Source organism: Cnephaeus nilssonii (genome assembly GCF_951640355.1).
Source record: "Cnephaeus nilssonii genome assembly, chromosome: 4".
NCBI classification, from domain to species: domain Eukaryota; kingdom Metazoa; phylum Chordata; class Mammalia; order Chiroptera; family Vespertilionidae; genus Cnephaeus; species Cnephaeus nilssonii.
This window is the reverse complement of record NC_137075.1, coordinates 106,373,049-106,390,998: the sequence shown is the minus strand read 5'-3', so window position 1 is coordinate 106,390,998 and position 17,950 is coordinate 106,373,049. Positions and strand designations below refer to the sequence as shown.

Here is a 17,950-nt window from a genome sequence, read left to right as displayed (position 1 = left end):
CGGCCTGGGCTGGTTTCCTCCGGTCATGTCATCATCAGACAGATGGGTGCAGTCTGCTTGCTGTCTCCCGGGGCAGGGGCTGCTCAGTGACACCTCCTCCCGAAGGGCCTTACCCAGGGGTGGCAAGTACTGGGCACACGCGCCCCAGAGGCTCTACCCCCCGCAGACACATGGTCAATTTTCGTGCACCCCCACACTCCCAGCTGAGCCCCCCAAAACCCCCCACTCTGAGGGTTGGGAGAAACCATGCCATGTCTTTGCGGTCTCTGTAAGTGTCTGAAGTCCTTGACTTGACAGTCAGGTTAGAACTTGGCAAAAAGTGGTTCCAGCAGTTCCACCGTCTTGAACCTTTGTATTGGCCTGTCCACGGTCACCTGCTTTCTTCTTAAGCTCTGGGTGGCTCCCCATGGAGCCCAGATGAGCCAGCGGAGGGGCCACAGCCGACAGCGACAGCACCCTGTGAACAACAGGCCATCCAGCTGACCGTGCCCGGTCTTCACACCGAGGCTTCAGGGGGACGGCCCTCTCGGAGGGATGACCGTCTCGGGGCGGAGACAGAGCGGGGAAGCGCAGGCCCTGGAATCTGGGCTCTGACTCCACTCTGCTCTTCAGCCTCCAGCCGGATCCTGGCATTGGAGGGAGACCACGAGACCCTCCAGGGCGCAGTCCGGGAGCCGCAGGGCGACGCCCTGGCCCTGCAGGAGGGCAGCGGCGCATGCACGGAGCTGCAGAAGGAGACCCAGCAGCTCCGGGAGCAGGTAACGGGGGTTGGTGTCTGGAACACATGGGCAAGCCGGTGGCCGCGTGTGCCGTGGAGGGACCGGTTTGCGGTTACCCTTAAAGCCACGTTCACGTTGTCCCTTGACTGTGGCACGGGCTGGGTCTTTGGCTCTGCAGGTGGAAGAGTTGGGGATCCAACTACGGAATGAGAAGCCCACCAGCGAGCACCTGAGCGCCCTCAAAGGACAGCTGTTGAAACTCATAGACACCCTGAGGCTGTACAGGGCCAAGCAGGTAGGCCCTCCAGAGCGCAGGCCCCCTGGTGCCCTTGTCTGCTAGAGGGAGTGTCCAGGATCACAGCCGTGTCCTGGTCCTTGAGCAGTGATTCCTGGTGACCAGTTCCCTTGCTCAGCTGCAGCTCAGACCAGCAATTCTCAGCCACGGCAGGGCCCCGGGTCAGGTATTGCCTCCCAGGGACACTGGCCATCTAGTTGTTGATTGACAGGCCGGGGGGGACGAGAAGGGAGGTGCTGCTGGCTGTGCAGGGTGGGTGGTTGTTCTGGTAAATATCAGGGTAAATTAGTTGCTAGTGTTGTTAAGGTATTTTGCATCCTTACTGATGTTCTCTGTACTTTAAAGAAATATGGTTTTAATTGTGGTCAAAGAGGGGAGCCAAGGAGCGGATCCAGAGAGCCGGCGTCATTTGCCCTAAAGGTCCCATGTGTGGAGAGGGCGCAGGACTCATGTAGCCCCATGTGACGGTCCGTTCATGCCGTGGCCGACCCAGCGCAGTTCCTTAAGTGCTGGGAGAACCGCCCTCAGCACGGCTGGGTGCTGCCTGCCCCGAGGGTCCCTGCTCTTTTGGGGTCTGCACTTGCCCTGCTCTTGGCCCCTCACTGCGTGTGGGGTGCAGGGATACGGAGTGTGTGGCTCCCTGGGGCCTGCACCCAGTGAGGCATCCTCACCTTTTCCCCGACAACCAGCAGGGGGCCGAGGAGGAGCAGCGGGAGGAGCTGCGGGAGCAGCAGAAGCAGCTGACTGACGTCCAGGAGGCCCTGCTGCAGGAGCAGGAGGCCAAGTCCCGGGTCACCGAGGAGAACGAGAGGCTGCGGCAGGAGGTCGCCAGGTAACCGCCTCCGCCCCTGCAGCGGCACCTGCCGGGTTTCATTCACACCAGCTCACTCAGCACCCGCTGAGCTCTGCTCCAGTGAGGCCCAGTCTTCACACCCCCCCGCCCCCGTCACGGTCACAGCTGATGGTCACAAGGGGAGGGGCCTCCAGCTGGTGGCTGGGATGGAAGGACTAGTGACAGCTGGGATGGAGCGTGGTCCAGGGTTGGAGGGCCGCCCCTCCCCCACGAGGGTGGTGATGACTGTGTCGGGCACGGGCACCTACATCCTCTCACACCTGCGATCCCGGGAAGGACATGTGCTCGCTCCCTGTCGTTCCCGCGTTCCCTGTTGGTGAATTCACCTCCTCGCTGACATGCATTGTCGCCCCACATCGGTCTCCGTGGCCTTTCAGCGGACTGTCCAGAGGGCTGGACACGGGAGTCTCCGGATGTGCACATTTGCAGCTGCGGTTGAACAGGCCTCTGACCCCTGCCTCGTTCAGCTCTCACACTGCAAATGAACGTCCCTTTCGCGGTCCATTGAGGGCCACGGAGTTCTATTTTCGTGCTTTTCGGTGGCGACTTTGCTGTGTGGAAATGGCCCCCGAATGGAGTGCTGCCATGCTGTCTAGTGTCCCAAGTGCTGGGCCTCGGGGAAAATACCCGAGAGGCACCTGAGGGTCCTCAGGCCTGAGCTCTGGTGCTGTTGGCTGTGAGCATGTGAACCAAAGCGCCTTTAGGTCTGGATTGGTTGACGAAAATGTGGCCAGAGACTCCCAGGAACTGGTGGGACGGTTGCAGTTACACTGAATCAGTGCTTGCAGTGGCTTCATAGGACATTATCCTGCGAATCGTGAGAATTGACGGCGCTATTATCTTTTTTCCAAAAAGATGAGGAAAGAGGCTCCGAGTAAATAAGTTGTTCAGGTCAATGCTGAGTGTGGTGGCCCAGTCAGGACTCAAATCCAGGTTTTGTGTCCACCCAGAGGCTGAGCACGGGAAGCCTCCTTCGCACAGCCTTGTTTTAACGTACATCAGGGGCGGCACATCAGGTGCCTGCGGGGCCCGGCAGGTCCAGCAGGTGGGGAAGGAGTGTCCGCGGCAGGCCAGGCCCCCGTGGAGGATACACCCCCTCTGAGGGCTGTCAGCTGGGCGGCAGGCCCGTGCTGCTGGGTCATCCTTTTATTTCTGCTTTTTAAAAAATTTAATCCTCATCTCAGGATAATTTTTCCACTGACCTTCAGAGAGAGTGAGAGGGAGGGAGGGAGGGAGCGGGAGACAGAGAAACAGCGATGCGAGGGACCCATCTATTGGATGCCTACAGCACACACCCCTCTATGCCGCTGAGCAATCCCACAGCCCAGGTACATGGCCTTGACTGGGGATCCAACCCGCGGCCGACGCTGTCACAAGGTGACGCTGTCACTGCGCAGCCACACCTGCCAGGGCCTTTGCTTTATGCTTTCTCCCCGCCCTCCGAGAAGGGCGATAGCTGAGTGTTGATGTGAAACTTGACATTTTAAAATATGGACTAATTAATTAATTGAAATTCAATAACAAAGCCTGTGTGGGCCAAACAGGGCCCCTCTGTGTTCCCATTGAGTCCATGAGCCTCTGGTCATGGAGATTTCAGGTAGAACCCTTACCCCGGGAATGCCAGTCGGGTAATAATGACGATGATGATGATGACGATGATGATGATGATGATGATGATGCGGATGTCAGTGTCTTTACATAATGCTCCAGAACCTCCTATTTTATTTGTCTCAGGAGTTGCAATCAGAAAGGGGCTTGGACTGGGGAGAAGAGCTGGGCAAGGACAGAGCTTCAGAGCAAAGATGTTCTGATTCCGTGTTTTTCAAAAGTGTTTCAGTGCAAGAACCCTTTTTCCAAAAGGCGGACCTGCAGAGCCTTCCATGGGAAGGGCTGTCACAGGCTGCTCTGGTGAAGTGGGTCCGAGCCGCCCTGTCCTGTGTCCCCAGGCCCTAGAGGGGCAGTTGGGGTGGCAGCATCGAACCCCAGCGGACACAGTTTGAGAACCGCTGATGGTGCTCAGCCCTCATGTACTCGGGACAACCTGAGGCCCAGAGAGGGGGTGGGTTTGATGGGGGGCACACCTGGGCAGAGGCTGGGAGTGCTCCTGAGCCCTGGGCCCTGCGGCTCTCCACCCCCAGACTCACCTCCTGGACCGAGCAGCTGCAGGGGGAGCAGGAGGAGCTGCGCACCCAAAACCGGGAGCTGCAGGCCTCCCTGAGGAATGAGCAGCAGAATTTCCGGATCTCCCAGAACTTGTACCACGAGATGATGGCGGAGCAACGGTCCAAGGAAATCTCCCTGACGAAGATGAGCGTCCAGTGCGAGGTGAGGCCTGGGGCTGGTGGGCCTCAGGACACCGGGCGTGAGCCCTGGGCTGACAGCCTGGGCTCAGCCAGGTCCGCAGGGGTCCTCATGGGCGTCTGGGCCCAAAGCCTGTGTGTGAACGTCACCCTGAGGCCGAGAGGAAGCCAGAGGCGTTTAACGGGGACAAGCACCTTGGCTGGGGGACGTGTTAGAAAAGACCTGGCACCGGACCTTTGCTTCTTTCTTTTTTTAAGTACATTTTTATTGATTTGAGAGAGAACACGGGAGAGGGAGAGAGAGAGAGAAACATCAATTGTGACAGAGAATCATCCTTCAGCTGCTTCCTACAGCACCCCAGCGGGGGATCCAGCCGGCAACCTGGGCATATGCCCTTGACCGGAATGGACCTCAGGGCCCTTTAGTCCGCGGTCCGATGCTCTCTCCGCTGCACTAAACCGGTTCGGGCCTGACTTTGCTTTTGCAGGGTCAGGTGGGGGCATGGAAACAGCCAAGTGCCGTTTGCTCTGTCCTCTCCGCTGAGCTCTGTGCTCTGTGCTCCCCGTGTCCTCGCATTGAATTCCCTCAATGCCTTTGTGAGCTGGGGGGCCGTCCTCATACCTCTGAGCTAGTGGGTCTGGACTCCCGTTTGTTTGAAGCCAAAGCTTGGGCTTTCCTGCCCCTCCCACCGGATGATATTCTGGATCAGGAGTTGAACCACCTCAGCCCGAAATTCCTATCCAGCCCGTCATTTATTTTATTGATGTCAGAGCGAGGAAGGGAGGGGGAGAGGGGGATGGAAACATCAATGATGAGAGAGCATCTGTGATGGGCTGCCTCTGCACACTCCCTCCTGGGGATCGATCACTCATCCTGGGTGTGTTCCTTGACCAGGCATCTCACCAAGGGAACTCCTGGTGCATGGGAGGCCGCTCCACCCACTGAGCCACACCCGCCGGGCAGCTTATTAATGAGACAGTTTACATTCCTTTTCAAAACGGCTGTGACGTCCTCAGAACCTGCTGTACACTTTGCACTTATGGCGCCTCCCAGCTCAGACTGGCTGCGTGTTCAGGGCTCAGTGGCCACACGTGGGCAGTGGCTGCCTGACTGGCCGGTGCCCTTGGCCTCCCCATGTCATTGGCTGTGTTGGTCCTTCCGACGGGTGTAGCTCCTACCGAAATGGCCATCTTGTGCGCGTGGCCTTTTCTTCTTTGGGGAGCCGTTTCCCAGCAGGGGAGCCCCAGGGCCGTGGTGTGGGAGACATTGTGGATCTCTGTTCCAGTCGCTCACCCGCTTGAGGAAGGACTTGGAGGAGGAGAGACGGCACCTCTGGAGCCAGATAGACACCTTGAAAGAGCTGAACGAGAGCCTCCTGGAAGCGCGTGCCGGGACCTGGACTCCCCACATGTAAGGGGCGTGGGGTGACCGACGTCTGTCCACAGGGCTCCGGGCTTCCAGCTCCACGCCCAGGCCTCCACATTCAGGGCAGAGAGCCCCCTGGCGCACTGGCGTCCCCAGGGCAAGAGGACAGGCCATCTTCCCAGCGCACCCGTCTCTCCGTTCCCAGGAATGGGTCTAGATTTCTGCACGGAGGGCTGGTTGGATTTTGCTGGTTTACAAGACATGTCCCACTGCCAGACCCTTCTCCCTCTGCTTCTGAGTGAAGCTCAGTTTAAAAATATGACAGAGGTCAAGAGAGGCACCTGGGCAAGTGATCCAGGTCACGGCTGAGCCCTTTCCGTGTCTGATTTCCCCGAATGGGCTGGAGAGAGGGTTGTGGGTGCTCAGTGATTGTCCTCTCTCTGCTGACATGACACGGACCTGGCTGTGGCGTAGGCCCTGCCGGGTGCACAGAACCAGTGACCTGGTGGCCACGCACCAGCAGGGCTGATGGGGTGTGAGCAGAGCTGTGTGCATAGCAGACACATGTTGAGGAGCTCCATGTAGGTGTAGAAGGACGCGTAGTGGTGAGAGTCGGGGTTCTGCTGCTGACCCGGATGGGGACAGGGCTAGCCAGTGGGGCGGGAGTTGGGGGAATATGAGGGTAGAGCACGGGCGGCCTGGGTGCAGGGAAGGCACACGCAGTGGCAGGAGGGAAGGCTGGAGCCGGGGGCACTCAGATGTGGAAGGCCCCCAGGCCTCGCTAAGGGGTGGGATTCATGGGAGTGAGTGTTTATGGGAGGCTGGTCTACAGGGCCGAGGCTGCTGCCCGGAACGAGGCAGGAGGGAGAGGCTTGGTGCTGGAAACCTTGTGGTTGGAAGTCAAGTAACCCGAGAGGCTTCTGGTGGGCCCAGGGTGGCCTTCACCCTTCGGTGTTGTGCTGACGGACTGTCCTTCCTTGTGATGGGGAATGGCTGGCCATGAGGGGCAGAGGGACATGGTCACAGTGACCACAGGGTCCCTGTCCCAGCCCCCCGGGGTCACGGTGCTGCTTCACCGTTCTCCTGGATTCTTCTGCTCAGCTCCAGCTGGCTCGGCACCCACTCAGGATGGTTTACAGGGAAGGCACACTGTAGTTTGGGGCAGAAATGACTGTGGCCTGAGTTGACTCTCTGTAACGCAGTGCGTACAAATGACCAGCGGAGGTTGGGCAGGTGCCAACCAGCAGCGTCGGGGCCTGGGACCCAGGGGCATGATGTGCTGATGGTTTGCATTGGACAGTGTCTGCAGCAGGCCAGGGAGTTGGCCGGCTTCCTGAGTTGCTCCGAGGGGAGTCTTCCCAGCCCAGGGAGGGTTGCGGGGCCTGCCCGCAGTGAGTTTGTGCACCTAGAGGTGGGGGGTCGGTCAGAGCCAGAAGGGAAGCGCTCTAGCATAAGGCCGAGGAGCACGGCTGTGGGAGGAGGAGAACACAGACTGAAGAACAGGTGCCGAGACAAGGGCTTGCTCTCCGGAGATGAGGTTCCGCCTGGTCCTTGTGCTTCAGCAGGTCTCCTCGCGTGTCAGGTTCCCAGGCCCACGCCACGTGCTTCCTCCCCATATTCCCCACGTGACGAGCATGACGGCCACGAGCACCGTGATGTCTGAGTCCCAGGAAAATGCCGGCCCTTCTGGGCCAGGTCCCAGCCTGGGTCAATGAGTCCATTTACACGTTTAATTTAAAGCCAGGTCGTTTTCTCTTTCTCCTCTGTTTACAGAGATTCATTGAAGACCATGCCTACAGGAAAGGCGGAGGAGGAGGACGTATTTACAGATCTGTACGAGGCCCAGTTTCCTGCTCCCAGGATGTGAGTTGATCTCAGCGGCTGTACCTTAAACACAGAACAGAGAGCTGCTCTTTCTCGAGTGGGGAAAGCCATGTGGAGCAGGGACCAGTTGGGTGGGCCCGCACCTTCCCCTCCGTGGCAGGTCCCCTGTGCGCACGTCCCTCCCAGCTCTGAAAGAATTGAGTTTCTTTCCGTCCTGCCCTCAGGGTCATCCTCTGAGGGATGGTGGATGCCAGCTGGCCTTGAGCCTGGGGAAGGGGCAGGGAGTCTGGTTTAGAGCCACTGAAGCAGGACTCTCAGGCTGTGTCTCCAGGTTTCAGGACCTGGAGCGTCGTGTTTCTGTTTGGGGAAGGAAGTGTGGGCCGGACACCGGGGCCAGCACCCATGGTCTTCAGGCACAGGAACCTCTTGGGATTCCCTGCATTCCTCTGGGGTCTCTGGGACCCAGGGTGGCTCACCATCACATTCCCTTCTCCAAAGCAGCAGCCCTGTGGCGGGCCAGCTTGGTCCCTGAGACTGCCGGGCTCAATCCAGCAGGCCTTCCCCGGGGCCCGGCCTGAGCCCCAGGGGCTGGGCTTTCAGATCGTCCTGTCCCAGCCCAGCCTTGAGGCCAAATCACCATGAATCCTGCCAGGCCTCGCTGTTGACACCCCAAAAGCACAGAATATCCCACCCTCCGCCTGTCCCTGTGGGGACGGGACACTGAGGCATCGATGAGGAAAGGGAGTGAGCTGGGGAAGCACAGTGCTGCTCCAGCGCAGCCAGGATGGAACCAGATGCGGTTCTTCTTGTGACATGAGGATGCCATTTCCGGTTCGCTGCAATGGGTTACCCTATACGTTCACTGCTTTCATTCATTTATCTTTATGTCATTTTATTTATCCTATATAATAAAAGGCTAATGTGCAACTTGTGCCCTCAACCCGGACTTGGACCCGGGACCGGGGCCAGCCAGCCCACTGCCTGTGTTCCCTCCCCCAGGCAGGCCAGGCCAGATGGGCCCGGTATCGGGTTGGACCAGCCACACCCCACCCTCGGACCAGTTCGTGCCCTGGGCCTCTAGTGTATATATTTGAAAACATATTGTTATTGATTTCAGAGAGGAAGGGAGAGAGAGAGAGAAACATCAATGATGAGAGAGGATCATTCATTGGCTGCCTCCTGCACGCCCCACACTGGGAATTAAGCCTGCAACCCGGGCATGTGCCCTTGACCAGAATGGAACCCAGAAACCTTCAGTCCATAAACCGACACTCTCTCCACTGAGCCCAACCGGCTATGGCCATTTTAATTTATTTTAAACGTCACCTGGGGGTTGGGAAAGAGGAGAGAGAGACCTCAATATGAGAGAGACACATTGATTGGTTGCCATCCCACACACGTCCCCACTGGTCCCAGGGATAAAACTGCAACCTAGGTACATGCCCTTGACCCAGAATCAAACCCTTGACCCTTAGGTGCTTGGGCCAATGCTCCAACCCCTGAGGCACGCCGGCCAGTGTTCACTCCTTTCCATCCAAGTGGCCCCCTGGGCCCTGCCCTCTTGCCCCTCACCCAGATTCCTCAGTGCCGGGAAGGGGCAGTGTCTGCCCGCCTGTCCCACCCGCTGTTAGCTCAGCCGGAAGTGAGGAGGCCTGCTCTCCCGGAAGTGGTCCTGGGATGGACCATGGCCAGCACACCCAGGGGAGCACGGACCTCTTCCGGGGCCTCCCGTGACCCAGGTGGAGGGCTGCATGGGAAGTTCTGTTTCCCGAGAGGCTCGTGCGGGTCTCTGCCCCCAGGAACGCCTCTCCCCTCCCTGGTCTGTGCGAATGACCTGCACATGGTGTCCCATCCCCGGAGGCCACATGCGACGATCATGGTGCTGGTGACACACGTTCTGGGGAACCTGGTGCTGAACCCCAAGTTAACGGCCACTTCCCCGGCTGGAGGGGCAGTGAGGGCGGCAGGGTCCTGAACCTCTCCTTCTAACAGGAGGAAGCGCTGGAGTCGAGGCAGAGCCTTCCTCAGATTCTTCCATCGCCAGAGAAACGGCTCAAGAGGACAAGCCCAGTCCCCCACAGAGAGCCCTCCCAGGGCCCTGGAGGCCACCCCAGCGTGCTCGTGCTGGCTGGAAGACAGAGATGCCCGCCGTGGGCCCCCGACTAAAGGTAGGAGGCGCTGGCCTGGCTGCAGGAGGGCCATGAAGGGGAGGATTGCAGGCCTCCCTCGTGGGCGGGGCAGAAGCATGGAGATGCGAGCTGGGTGTGCACATGTGTGCGTGGAGCCTGAAGGGGGCGCTCCGCACACCCACGTCGGCCCCTTAAGTGTGTGAACACCCAAGTAGAACATGTGAACCCACGTCTCTGTGGTGGCTGTTTCGTCCCAGAACCATTGAGTTCCTTCAGCATGAGAAGCCTCCCCATCACGTACACTGCGGTGGGTCCTCGAGTATCCAGAGCGGATCTCCATACAGTTACCGCAGAGACAAGCTCAAGAGAGTGTGTTTGTGGGGTTCCTGGTCTCTGCCAGGCCTCGGACTAGCCATTTCTGTAGGGAGATCCCCCGCAGGTAACACGTCATGGACATCTGCCGGGTCTTCAGCAAGGCTCAGCCTCTGCTCTTTCCCTCCCTCTAAAAGCAGGTGGGGCTCTCTTCTCCCCCTGACCCGGCCCTGAGCCCTCCCTCCAGGGGGCGCGCCTTTAGGGCTGTGGTGGGCGTGAGCCAGAGGTTCCAGGGGATTTCCAGCTGCGTGTGCTGCTGGCGTTTCCTGAGATCTCAGAGGCTGGCCGCTGGCAGCTGCCCCATTTCGTGCTCATAGAAAGACAATGAATGGGCGGTGGCAGTGACGGTTTTGTCGGCATTGCCACCGGCCCGCAGTGACGGGGAGAGATGCCCCGAGCTGCACCCTGGTTTCAGAGAAGGAAGGTGTGGAGGGGGGCGTTCATCTCACCACCGACTGAACAAAGCCATCGCCTTAAACGCGGTTTATTCTCATTCACTTGGAAATACCATTTTATCGGTTACTTACCTATAAACCCGCCAAGCGTGCGCCCTGGGAAGTTACATTTGCTGAGGGACACTAGGACTTTCTGAGGACGGGGCCATGCCTGAGACCCGTGCGCTCCCAGGGGCGGGCGGTACAGGACCTGACAGGACCCAGGGCCGGAGACAAGCCGCCCTGTGAGTGTGACGGCCACCAGCCGTTCCGGGCCGTCACCACTTCCAGTCCTGCTGTGTCGCCCGAGATGCAGAGATGAGTGTGCGCTCGCGGACACGCTGTCTGGGCTCCGGTGCTCGCATTCCCGGCCTCTCAGGAGGCGAATTAGGGGAAACGCTCACGTGCAGGGAAATGGTCCTGAAGCTCATTGACTTATTGACATTGTTTTATCTAGAGGGTTCTGCAGCCTCAGGTTTCCATACTGGCCCTTCGAACTTTTTGACAGGTATCACCTCGACTGTGTGATCGGCTAAGTTGGCTAGTGAGCGATCATCAGCCTAATTGAGTTAACTTTCTGAGAAAAAACTGCTTGACGGGTCCAGCTGTCGTGTGGATCCCGGAGTGAGCAGGGCCGCGGTTGGTGTCAGTAACAGCAGCCGTGCGATGGTGCTTGCTGGGCTCAGCGGCCTTCCGGTCGTTCACCCGCTTTATCCGTCTCCGTGAGTCTAGCTGCCGGGTGAGCTAGGCACGGTCCCTGTCCCCTGTTCAGAGTGGGAAGTGAGGCTTGACAGGGGTAAGCACTGGCCCAGAGGACAAGTGTTGGAGCTGGGATCCGAACCGGGACTGACAGCTTACGGGGCCCGAACTCTTACCCTCTGTGAGCACGGCCTGCGCTTCAAGCTGCTTTGGTTCCTGGAGATGCTACCCCTTGGGGCGCCCGCACTGAACAGTGGGCCCTTCTCCTTCGGTGTGAGCTATGGCCAGCAGGGGGTGCTGTGGGGGAAGAAATAACAGGTGCAGCCCTGCACTTGAATCCTCCATCAGAACGCGGAGAAATCCCTTCTATTCATGTACGTGACGTGTTGAGGGAGTCAGACCACTCGTCTGCTCTCATGAGACTATGATTTGAAGGTTGTGAAGGGCAAACCTAGAGGAGAGGATGCGTCGGGATCTAAACTGCGATAATCCTTGAGTTTGAGGGAGTTTGGGTATCAAATAGAGGTAGGTATTTTCATTATGTTCAAATCATCCTGCCTTAGAGGCTGTTAGATGTCCAAGAATCATGAGTGAGCACTGCCCGTGTGGCTCAGTGGTGATAGCATCGCAGGACCGAAGGGGCACAACTTCGATTTCCAGTCAGGCGCACTTTCCTCGGTTGCAGGATTGATCCCCGGCCGCGGTTGGGGTTCGTGAGAGAGGCAACCAGTGGATGTATCTCTCTCTCATTGATGTTTCCCTCTCTCTCCCTCCCTCCACCTACACCCTCCTTTCCACTCTCTCTCTAAATATCAATGAGCACAATACCCACCGTGAATACTTTTTAAAAGAAGTATTATGACTGAGTAGTTCAGGTGAACTACTTCCCTGCATGCAGCAGGCCAGAAACATGCCACGAAGTGTCCCAAGGTCTTTGCAGAGGAGCAGGAGTTAGTTGTGTGTGAGCCACGTTGTCAGGGAGCCTGTCACTAACATGGAGGAGTAAGCCCAGCAGCTGAGGCTCAGTTGGTTGAGCATCGTCCCATGAACCAGGAGAACATCTTCTGATTCCCGGTCAGGGCACATGCCCAGGAAGCGGGCTACATCCCCAGTACGGGGCGTGTAAAAGACAGCCAATCCATCTTCCTCATCATTGATGTTTCTATCTCCCTCTCCCTCTCTGAAAATCAATAAAAACACATTGGACCAAAAAATGGAAGAGTAAGAAAAGCCGCGCCCTAAATCAATAAACACCCTTGTTTAATCATTTCCCCCGTTGAAATGGAAAAGTAGTCTAACGCGTCGTCTCCTGGAACAACACAGAATTCTCCTCTCGAGCCACGCAGAGCGCTGGCTCCCGGGCGCCACGCCCTGAGCTCAGTGGAGTCAGAGCAGGAGTGGCTCACCGAGTCCTGGTTCGGGTTGGGCCGTGGGGAATGTGGCCGTCTCTCCGGGGCTGGACAGGATTCTGATTTTCCAAGTACATTTAGCGAAGGTAGTGTCATGGGTCATTATTCAATTCATTGATTTGCTGTTTTCTGTGTTTTTTCTCCTTCCTCCCTTGGGTTATCCGGGATAACAATTTAGCAACCAGGCAACAAAAGAGTGCCTTTTGGAGCAGGAAGAAGAAGGACGAAGTCAAAGGCAAGCCTCCAGGGGCCAGCTCGACTTTGTCTAACCTTCTACGTTTCTGCACCTGTTGAGACAGCCCACCCTCTCCTCCCTAACTAGCCTCTCCCTCTTTTCCCACCCCGAAGATTTATGATCCTTTCCCTTTATCCCTGTCTTGACCATATACCCTTTATTTCTGAAAATTTAAAAAAAAGAACAAAATCAACAACAACAACAAACAAAAAAGCCCAAAGAAAATCAGTACTTATGGAAGAAAAAAAACAAAAGATCCTGTAGCAAATGGAAACCTCTATCGCCATGACAACAAGGCCACATCAAAGCCAAGGAGTCCCCATCGCACTGTCTTCGTCACTGGGTGGGTCCTCTATTTGGACTCTGGCGCTGGCCCTGCTTCCTGGGCTGCCACGGCCTGGCCCTCCCTCCGCCGGGCTCCCGTGGGCGCACATGGAAACACGAAGTGTCTCGGCGTGGCTGCTGTCTGTCCATCTCCGCCTCTCTCTCCTCATGGTGAGTTCACACAGTGGATGCCTGATTTCAAGTGGTAACACGAGGGTGCCTCAGACCTCACAGTGGGTGTAACATTGAGGGGCTGAGGGGCAGGGGGGCAGGTCCTGGGAGAGTGAGGAGAGGGCCTGCAATCCCGACAGTTGGGGGGGGCTCCGGGCCCACAGCCCCCCGGCCTCCTGGACCAGACGCTGTGCAAAACAGCCTTGTCCTCAGGCTCCTGGAACTCCAACCGCGTGCATTTGCCACTTGTGTTTGGAGAGCCCATCCCCTGTCCCACTACGAGCCCATCCCTGTCCCACTGCGAGGTAGCTGAAGGTCTTTTAGGGGATTTTCCCTCATGGCTTTTTAAAATTGGGATTCTATTTACCTTTGATAAGAGTATTGTTCATGGCAGAAAACTCAGAGATTGCAGGAAAGCACAAAATACAAGGTGAGCTCCTTGTGCAGCCCACGGCACCATGCGGAGACGAGGATTCTTAAACAAACGGTTGTTGGGGTGACCACCAACTTGGTTTTCGAATCCCAAGGGTGCCATCCTGGACCGTGAGGGCCCGGACCACAGTCTCGCGTGGCCCTGAGCAGACACGGGTCAGGGTGCTTTTAAGTCAGGGATCTGAGGACACAGTGTCACACAGCGGGTGTGCCCAGGAGTTCATGTGCTGGTCTGGTGCCAACATTTTGTGGCTCCTCGTGAGTTCGTCCTTCATGTTCTCCCAGCTGCGCAGGGCCCGTCCTGTGAGCGATGGTTGAAGCAAGGGCGGCCTCCGGGCCTCGGCTCAGGTCTGCGGCCAGGGCCTCCCGTTCAGACCGCGGCCGTGAGGCGCAGCCCCGCTTTTGTCCCCGGGCTCCGTGTGCCCTGCTGCCTCTGCTCTAGGCCTCGGTGTGGTCGCCCCCTTGGCATGGGATGTTGCAGCCCCATTTCTCACTGTCCTTCTCCGCCCCAGGCCCCGGGGACCCAATACTGACGGGAGGCCCCGCCCCCACCCCCACCCTGGGGAGGCAGCCTGGACTGCACAGATGCCTCTGCTGACCCAGCCCCCAGCCCTGGCGTCCTGACCTCGGGCGCTGTGTGTGCTGGGGCGACGCTAGGCTGTGAGCAGGCCCAGCAGGAGCGGAAACTTTGGTCCTGGCCGTGTGGTCTGCACAGGGGACACCCTGGGGGGAGGGCCCTCCGAGGACCCTCCTGCCCTCACCCCCGCCTCTCTGTCCTCCTCTCTTCTCTGTAGGACACTCCCAGTGGCCTGATGACCTGTCAAGGGACCTGGTCAGAACCACCACGCTCTCCTGACCACCGACCACTGACCACCGGGGGCCAGGCAGGCCCACCTGCCAGGAGAGGAGGGAGGAGGCCTCCAGCTCTGTGCCCGCAGGAGGACTGTCAGCCCCGCCCGGGAAGCTGCTGGAGGCGGGCGGTGTGTGAAGCCCAACTTGAGACCAGCTGAGGCCGAGGCCCACCCAGTGCCCCTGAGGCAGCCCCGCCTCCCAGAGCCTGTCTCTGGGCAGAGCCGGACACCACACGGCTCCCCGACCTCCCACACAGCTGCCCGCTGGTGCCCGTCCCTGAACGGGGTCGTCAGCCTGGCCTCGGCCCAGCTGCTTGTGGCCCGTGGGCCGGAGACCTGCAAACAGGAGTCTCCCTGCAGCCGGAGGTTCTGAGGCCTCGGGGGGCAGAGAAACAGCCAGCCGCCCCCTGCCACCCCCTCCCAGCTCCTTCAGGGCCTGGGCCCCCAATGCTGACCACTGGACAGGAGGCCCTTCTCACCGGCTCCCCCAAAGGAATCGAGGCTGGCTCCCTGCAGCCATCCGCCACGGCCCGCCACGGCCACAGGAGGCGGCGGCAGCTCCAGCCCAGCACCGCGCAGCCCCGGCTGCCAGGACCGGCCTCAGCCCCCGACACTCAGGGCAAGTGGCCCCCGTGGTCCGGAAACTTGACTCCGTCTCCAGAAGCCTGGTGATCCCAGGAGAAGCCCCGTCCGGCCAAACTACAAAGCCCTCGAGGCCCGGGGTGGACCCTGGATCAGGCTCACTGTTCCCCGAGCATTGCCTGCCAGGCCTGGGCCCACGCCCCTCAGCCAGGGCCCGGCGGCCTGCCAGGCAGGTGGCCTCAGCTTTGCCTCTCTCCAGCTGGCTCCTGGGCCTCCCGGACCTGCCCCCCTGCTCGCTTTTCTACAAACACTGGCTCTGCCAGGCCTGGGTCAGAGAGAAGCCCGCCCACCGCCCCTCCCTGCAGCGGCCGCAGTGTGCAGAGGGGGCCTGTGCGAGAGGCAGGTGCAGCCTGATGGGTATCGCGGCTGCAGCGCCCAGTGTCCCCATCGAGGGTCAGACTTTGGTTCATTGTTTCTGAGTGACTTCCTGGGATAGAAACCAAATTTAATGTATTACATACTTGTGTAGGCACTCGTGAAATATATGTGCTCTGAAGTGTCCCCCAAATGTATGTACCACAGGGTGTTTCCCCAAATGTACCCGCATTTTAACAGCTGACAACGCCATTTTCACTCCTTCTCAGTGTTAACGGATTTGACGGAATGGGTGAGGCCAGACTGAGCCTTGAACAAAGAAGGTGTATCCTCTGGACTTTCTTATGGGGACACGTACAGGATGGAGGGTCTGGTCCCGACCGGGCCACAGTCCGGGCATCCAGGGCCGCTGTGGACAGAGGATGCGCAGAAACACCGAACGCAGCGATTCTCGGTGTTTGCGGTTCCATTGCTTCATCATCAGCAGCGCCGGGACCAGACTAACGCCACCGTGGAGCCGCAAACATCAAGCATCGCTCCTTCGGTTCGGTATCTGTGCGCATCTCTTTCAGCAGCTGCCCTCGATTCCTCGACTGCTGGGCGTTGGGTACCCTAAACTTCACCTTGTATGTGTCCCCGTAAAAAGCCTCGTGGAGAAATGTTCTCCATTCAAATCTTAGTCTGTCTGCACCCATTTCTTCAAGTCGGTTAAACCTGAAAAGGAGTGAAAATTAAGTGCCTTAGCAGCTGTTAAAGTGTGTACATTTTGGGGGGACACTATATTTCCACTCAGTGAGGTACAATTTTCCATCATGTGTCTGACCTCTCTATACCTGTTTTTTGGGGGGACACCCGATATTTATATTCAACGGAGAGCAATTTTCCATCATGTGTCTGACCTCTCTATACCTGTTTTTTGGGGGGACACCCGATATTTATATTCAATGGAGAGCAATTTTCCATCATGTGTCTGACCTCGGTAAACCTTTTGGGGGGGGCACCCTATATGTACATTCAGTGGGGAGTCATTGTCCATCACATGTCTGACCTCGGTATACCTGTCTTATTGGGGGACAGGTCCATCACGTGTCTGACCTGTTTGTAACTGACTTTTGGGGGCACAGCCTTGTTCAGGGGCTGCGGGTCCAGGAGAGGAGTCACCCAATATATTTACATTCTATGGGTGTCCTTTTCCATCACGTGTCTGACCTCTTTGCTCCTGTTTTGGGGCACAGCCTGTATTTACATTCAATGGGGACTCAGTGTCCGTCAGCAGCCTGACCTCTGTAAACTGTTTTGGGGCACAGCCTATGTTTACATCAGTTGGCGTCCATCTTTCTCGTGGGGAGTCGCACCTGCTGTGTGTATGTGGCCGGGTTGCTGACATTCGTGGCCTGTTGTTTGCTAAGGTGCTCTTCCTGGGATGGGCTCGGCCTGGTGCCTGGGGCTCTCTCAGGAGGGTTTCCTTTGGGGCTAATGTGCTGAGAACTGGGGACGCTCACAGGGTCTGTCTCCCGAGTGCTTTGGGATTGTCCTAAGTCGGCATTGAAGGATGGGTTTGTAATAAATGAGTTGGAGTAGAATTGAGTCCTCGTTTTCCTCTCCGCTCGTCACTGGCAGCGATGTCGGGGCTCCGGGCTCCCCGCGTCGGCCCCCAGGCTCCTGGGCCCTGGAATGCAGCCCTGCCTGGGCCCGGAGGTCAGAGAAGGGGAAGGAGGCTCCCTGTTCCCCGGCAGCAGCTTCCCCCGGCCTCGGTGTGTGTGAGTTCCTGGACATTGAATCCCATTTTGATTTGGGATTCATGTCACAGCAGGAGCTCAGCTTCAAAGGATCCTTTGGATTTTCCAAGGCGACTCCACTGGGAAGAGGCAGAGGAGGGAGGAGGACGGCACGTGAAGATCCCCCCTGACCCACTCTCACGGCGGCCTGTCCAGCTGCCGCCTGCGTGTCCCCTCCTTCCTCACCAGCCTCTGCTGTCAGGGCCTCCTTGCCCTCCTTTCCCGTTCTTTCCCGAGGCCCTGCTCCCGTGGGAGCCGCGCACTCAGCGAGCCGCCCTCCCCGTGCTGGGAGCCGAACTGAGCGCAGGCCCTGCAGGCCGCCTCCCCTGCGCCTTGGGCTGTGGCAGGGTCTGACCCTGGCCAGGCCCCCCTGGGAGCTCTCAGCCTCTGTCCCCTGCCTCTCTCCCGTCTGGGACAGCTCTCCAGGGTTCCCACTGGCCAGTCCCTGGGTCACTCCTCATCCCCTCCACAGACACTCATTGAAAGCTTCCTGGGTGCTGGCTCCCGGGTTCCACCGTGGAGGCACCCCCCCTCCCCCTCTGCAGGGCTGAGCACCTGCTCCCCTAGCACTGACCACTCCTGAGCTTCAGGCCTGAGGTCGGCTGCCTCAGACCCCCTGCCCGGGCTGCAGGCTTCCCCCACTCTCCCTGGCTCCTCTGGGCTCCCTGCTTACCCAAGGCACCAGCTGTCCGTCACAGAAGCCCAAAGCCCGTGGTGCAGGCGGGACCCCTCCTCTCCCACTCCCCACAGGTGGTAGCTCCCCTGAACTGGGAATGGGCCTGGAATCTGCCCGCCCCTCTTA

At 58.6% G+C, this 17,950-nt stretch overlaps 1 protein-coding gene across 3 annotated transcripts in view; it reads left to right on the top strand.

Annotated features, from left to right (window-relative positions):
* Positions 1-15,046, top strand: part of LOC307098082 (uncharacterized protein) — a 30,084-nt gene extending 15,038 nt beyond the window's left edge. Inside the window, exons 6-14 of one of the 3 annotated variants that reach the window (XM_079768538.1) lie at positions 613-758; positions 898-1,014; positions 1,707-1,846; positions 4,006-4,192; positions 5,454-5,578; positions 7,307-7,396; positions 9,350-9,525; positions 12,579-13,130; positions 14,357-15,046. In XM_079768538.1, the coding sequence (XP_079624664.1) occupies positions 613-758; positions 898-1,014; positions 1,707-1,846; positions 4,006-4,192; positions 5,454-5,578; positions 7,307-7,396; positions 9,350-9,525; positions 12,579-12,694 (1,097 nt within the window). In that variant the 3' untranslated portion in view covers positions 12,695-13,130; positions 14,357-15,046. Of the gene's footprint in view, positions 1-612; positions 759-897; positions 1,015-1,703; positions 1,847-4,005; positions 4,193-5,453; positions 5,579-7,306; positions 7,397-9,349; positions 9,526-10,800; positions 13,131-14,356 lie in introns of all 3 variants that reach the window. The other 2 variants (XM_079768537.1, XM_079768539.1) reach the window with 2 other exon arrangements.
* Positions 15,047-17,950: the final 2,904 nt, after the last annotated feature.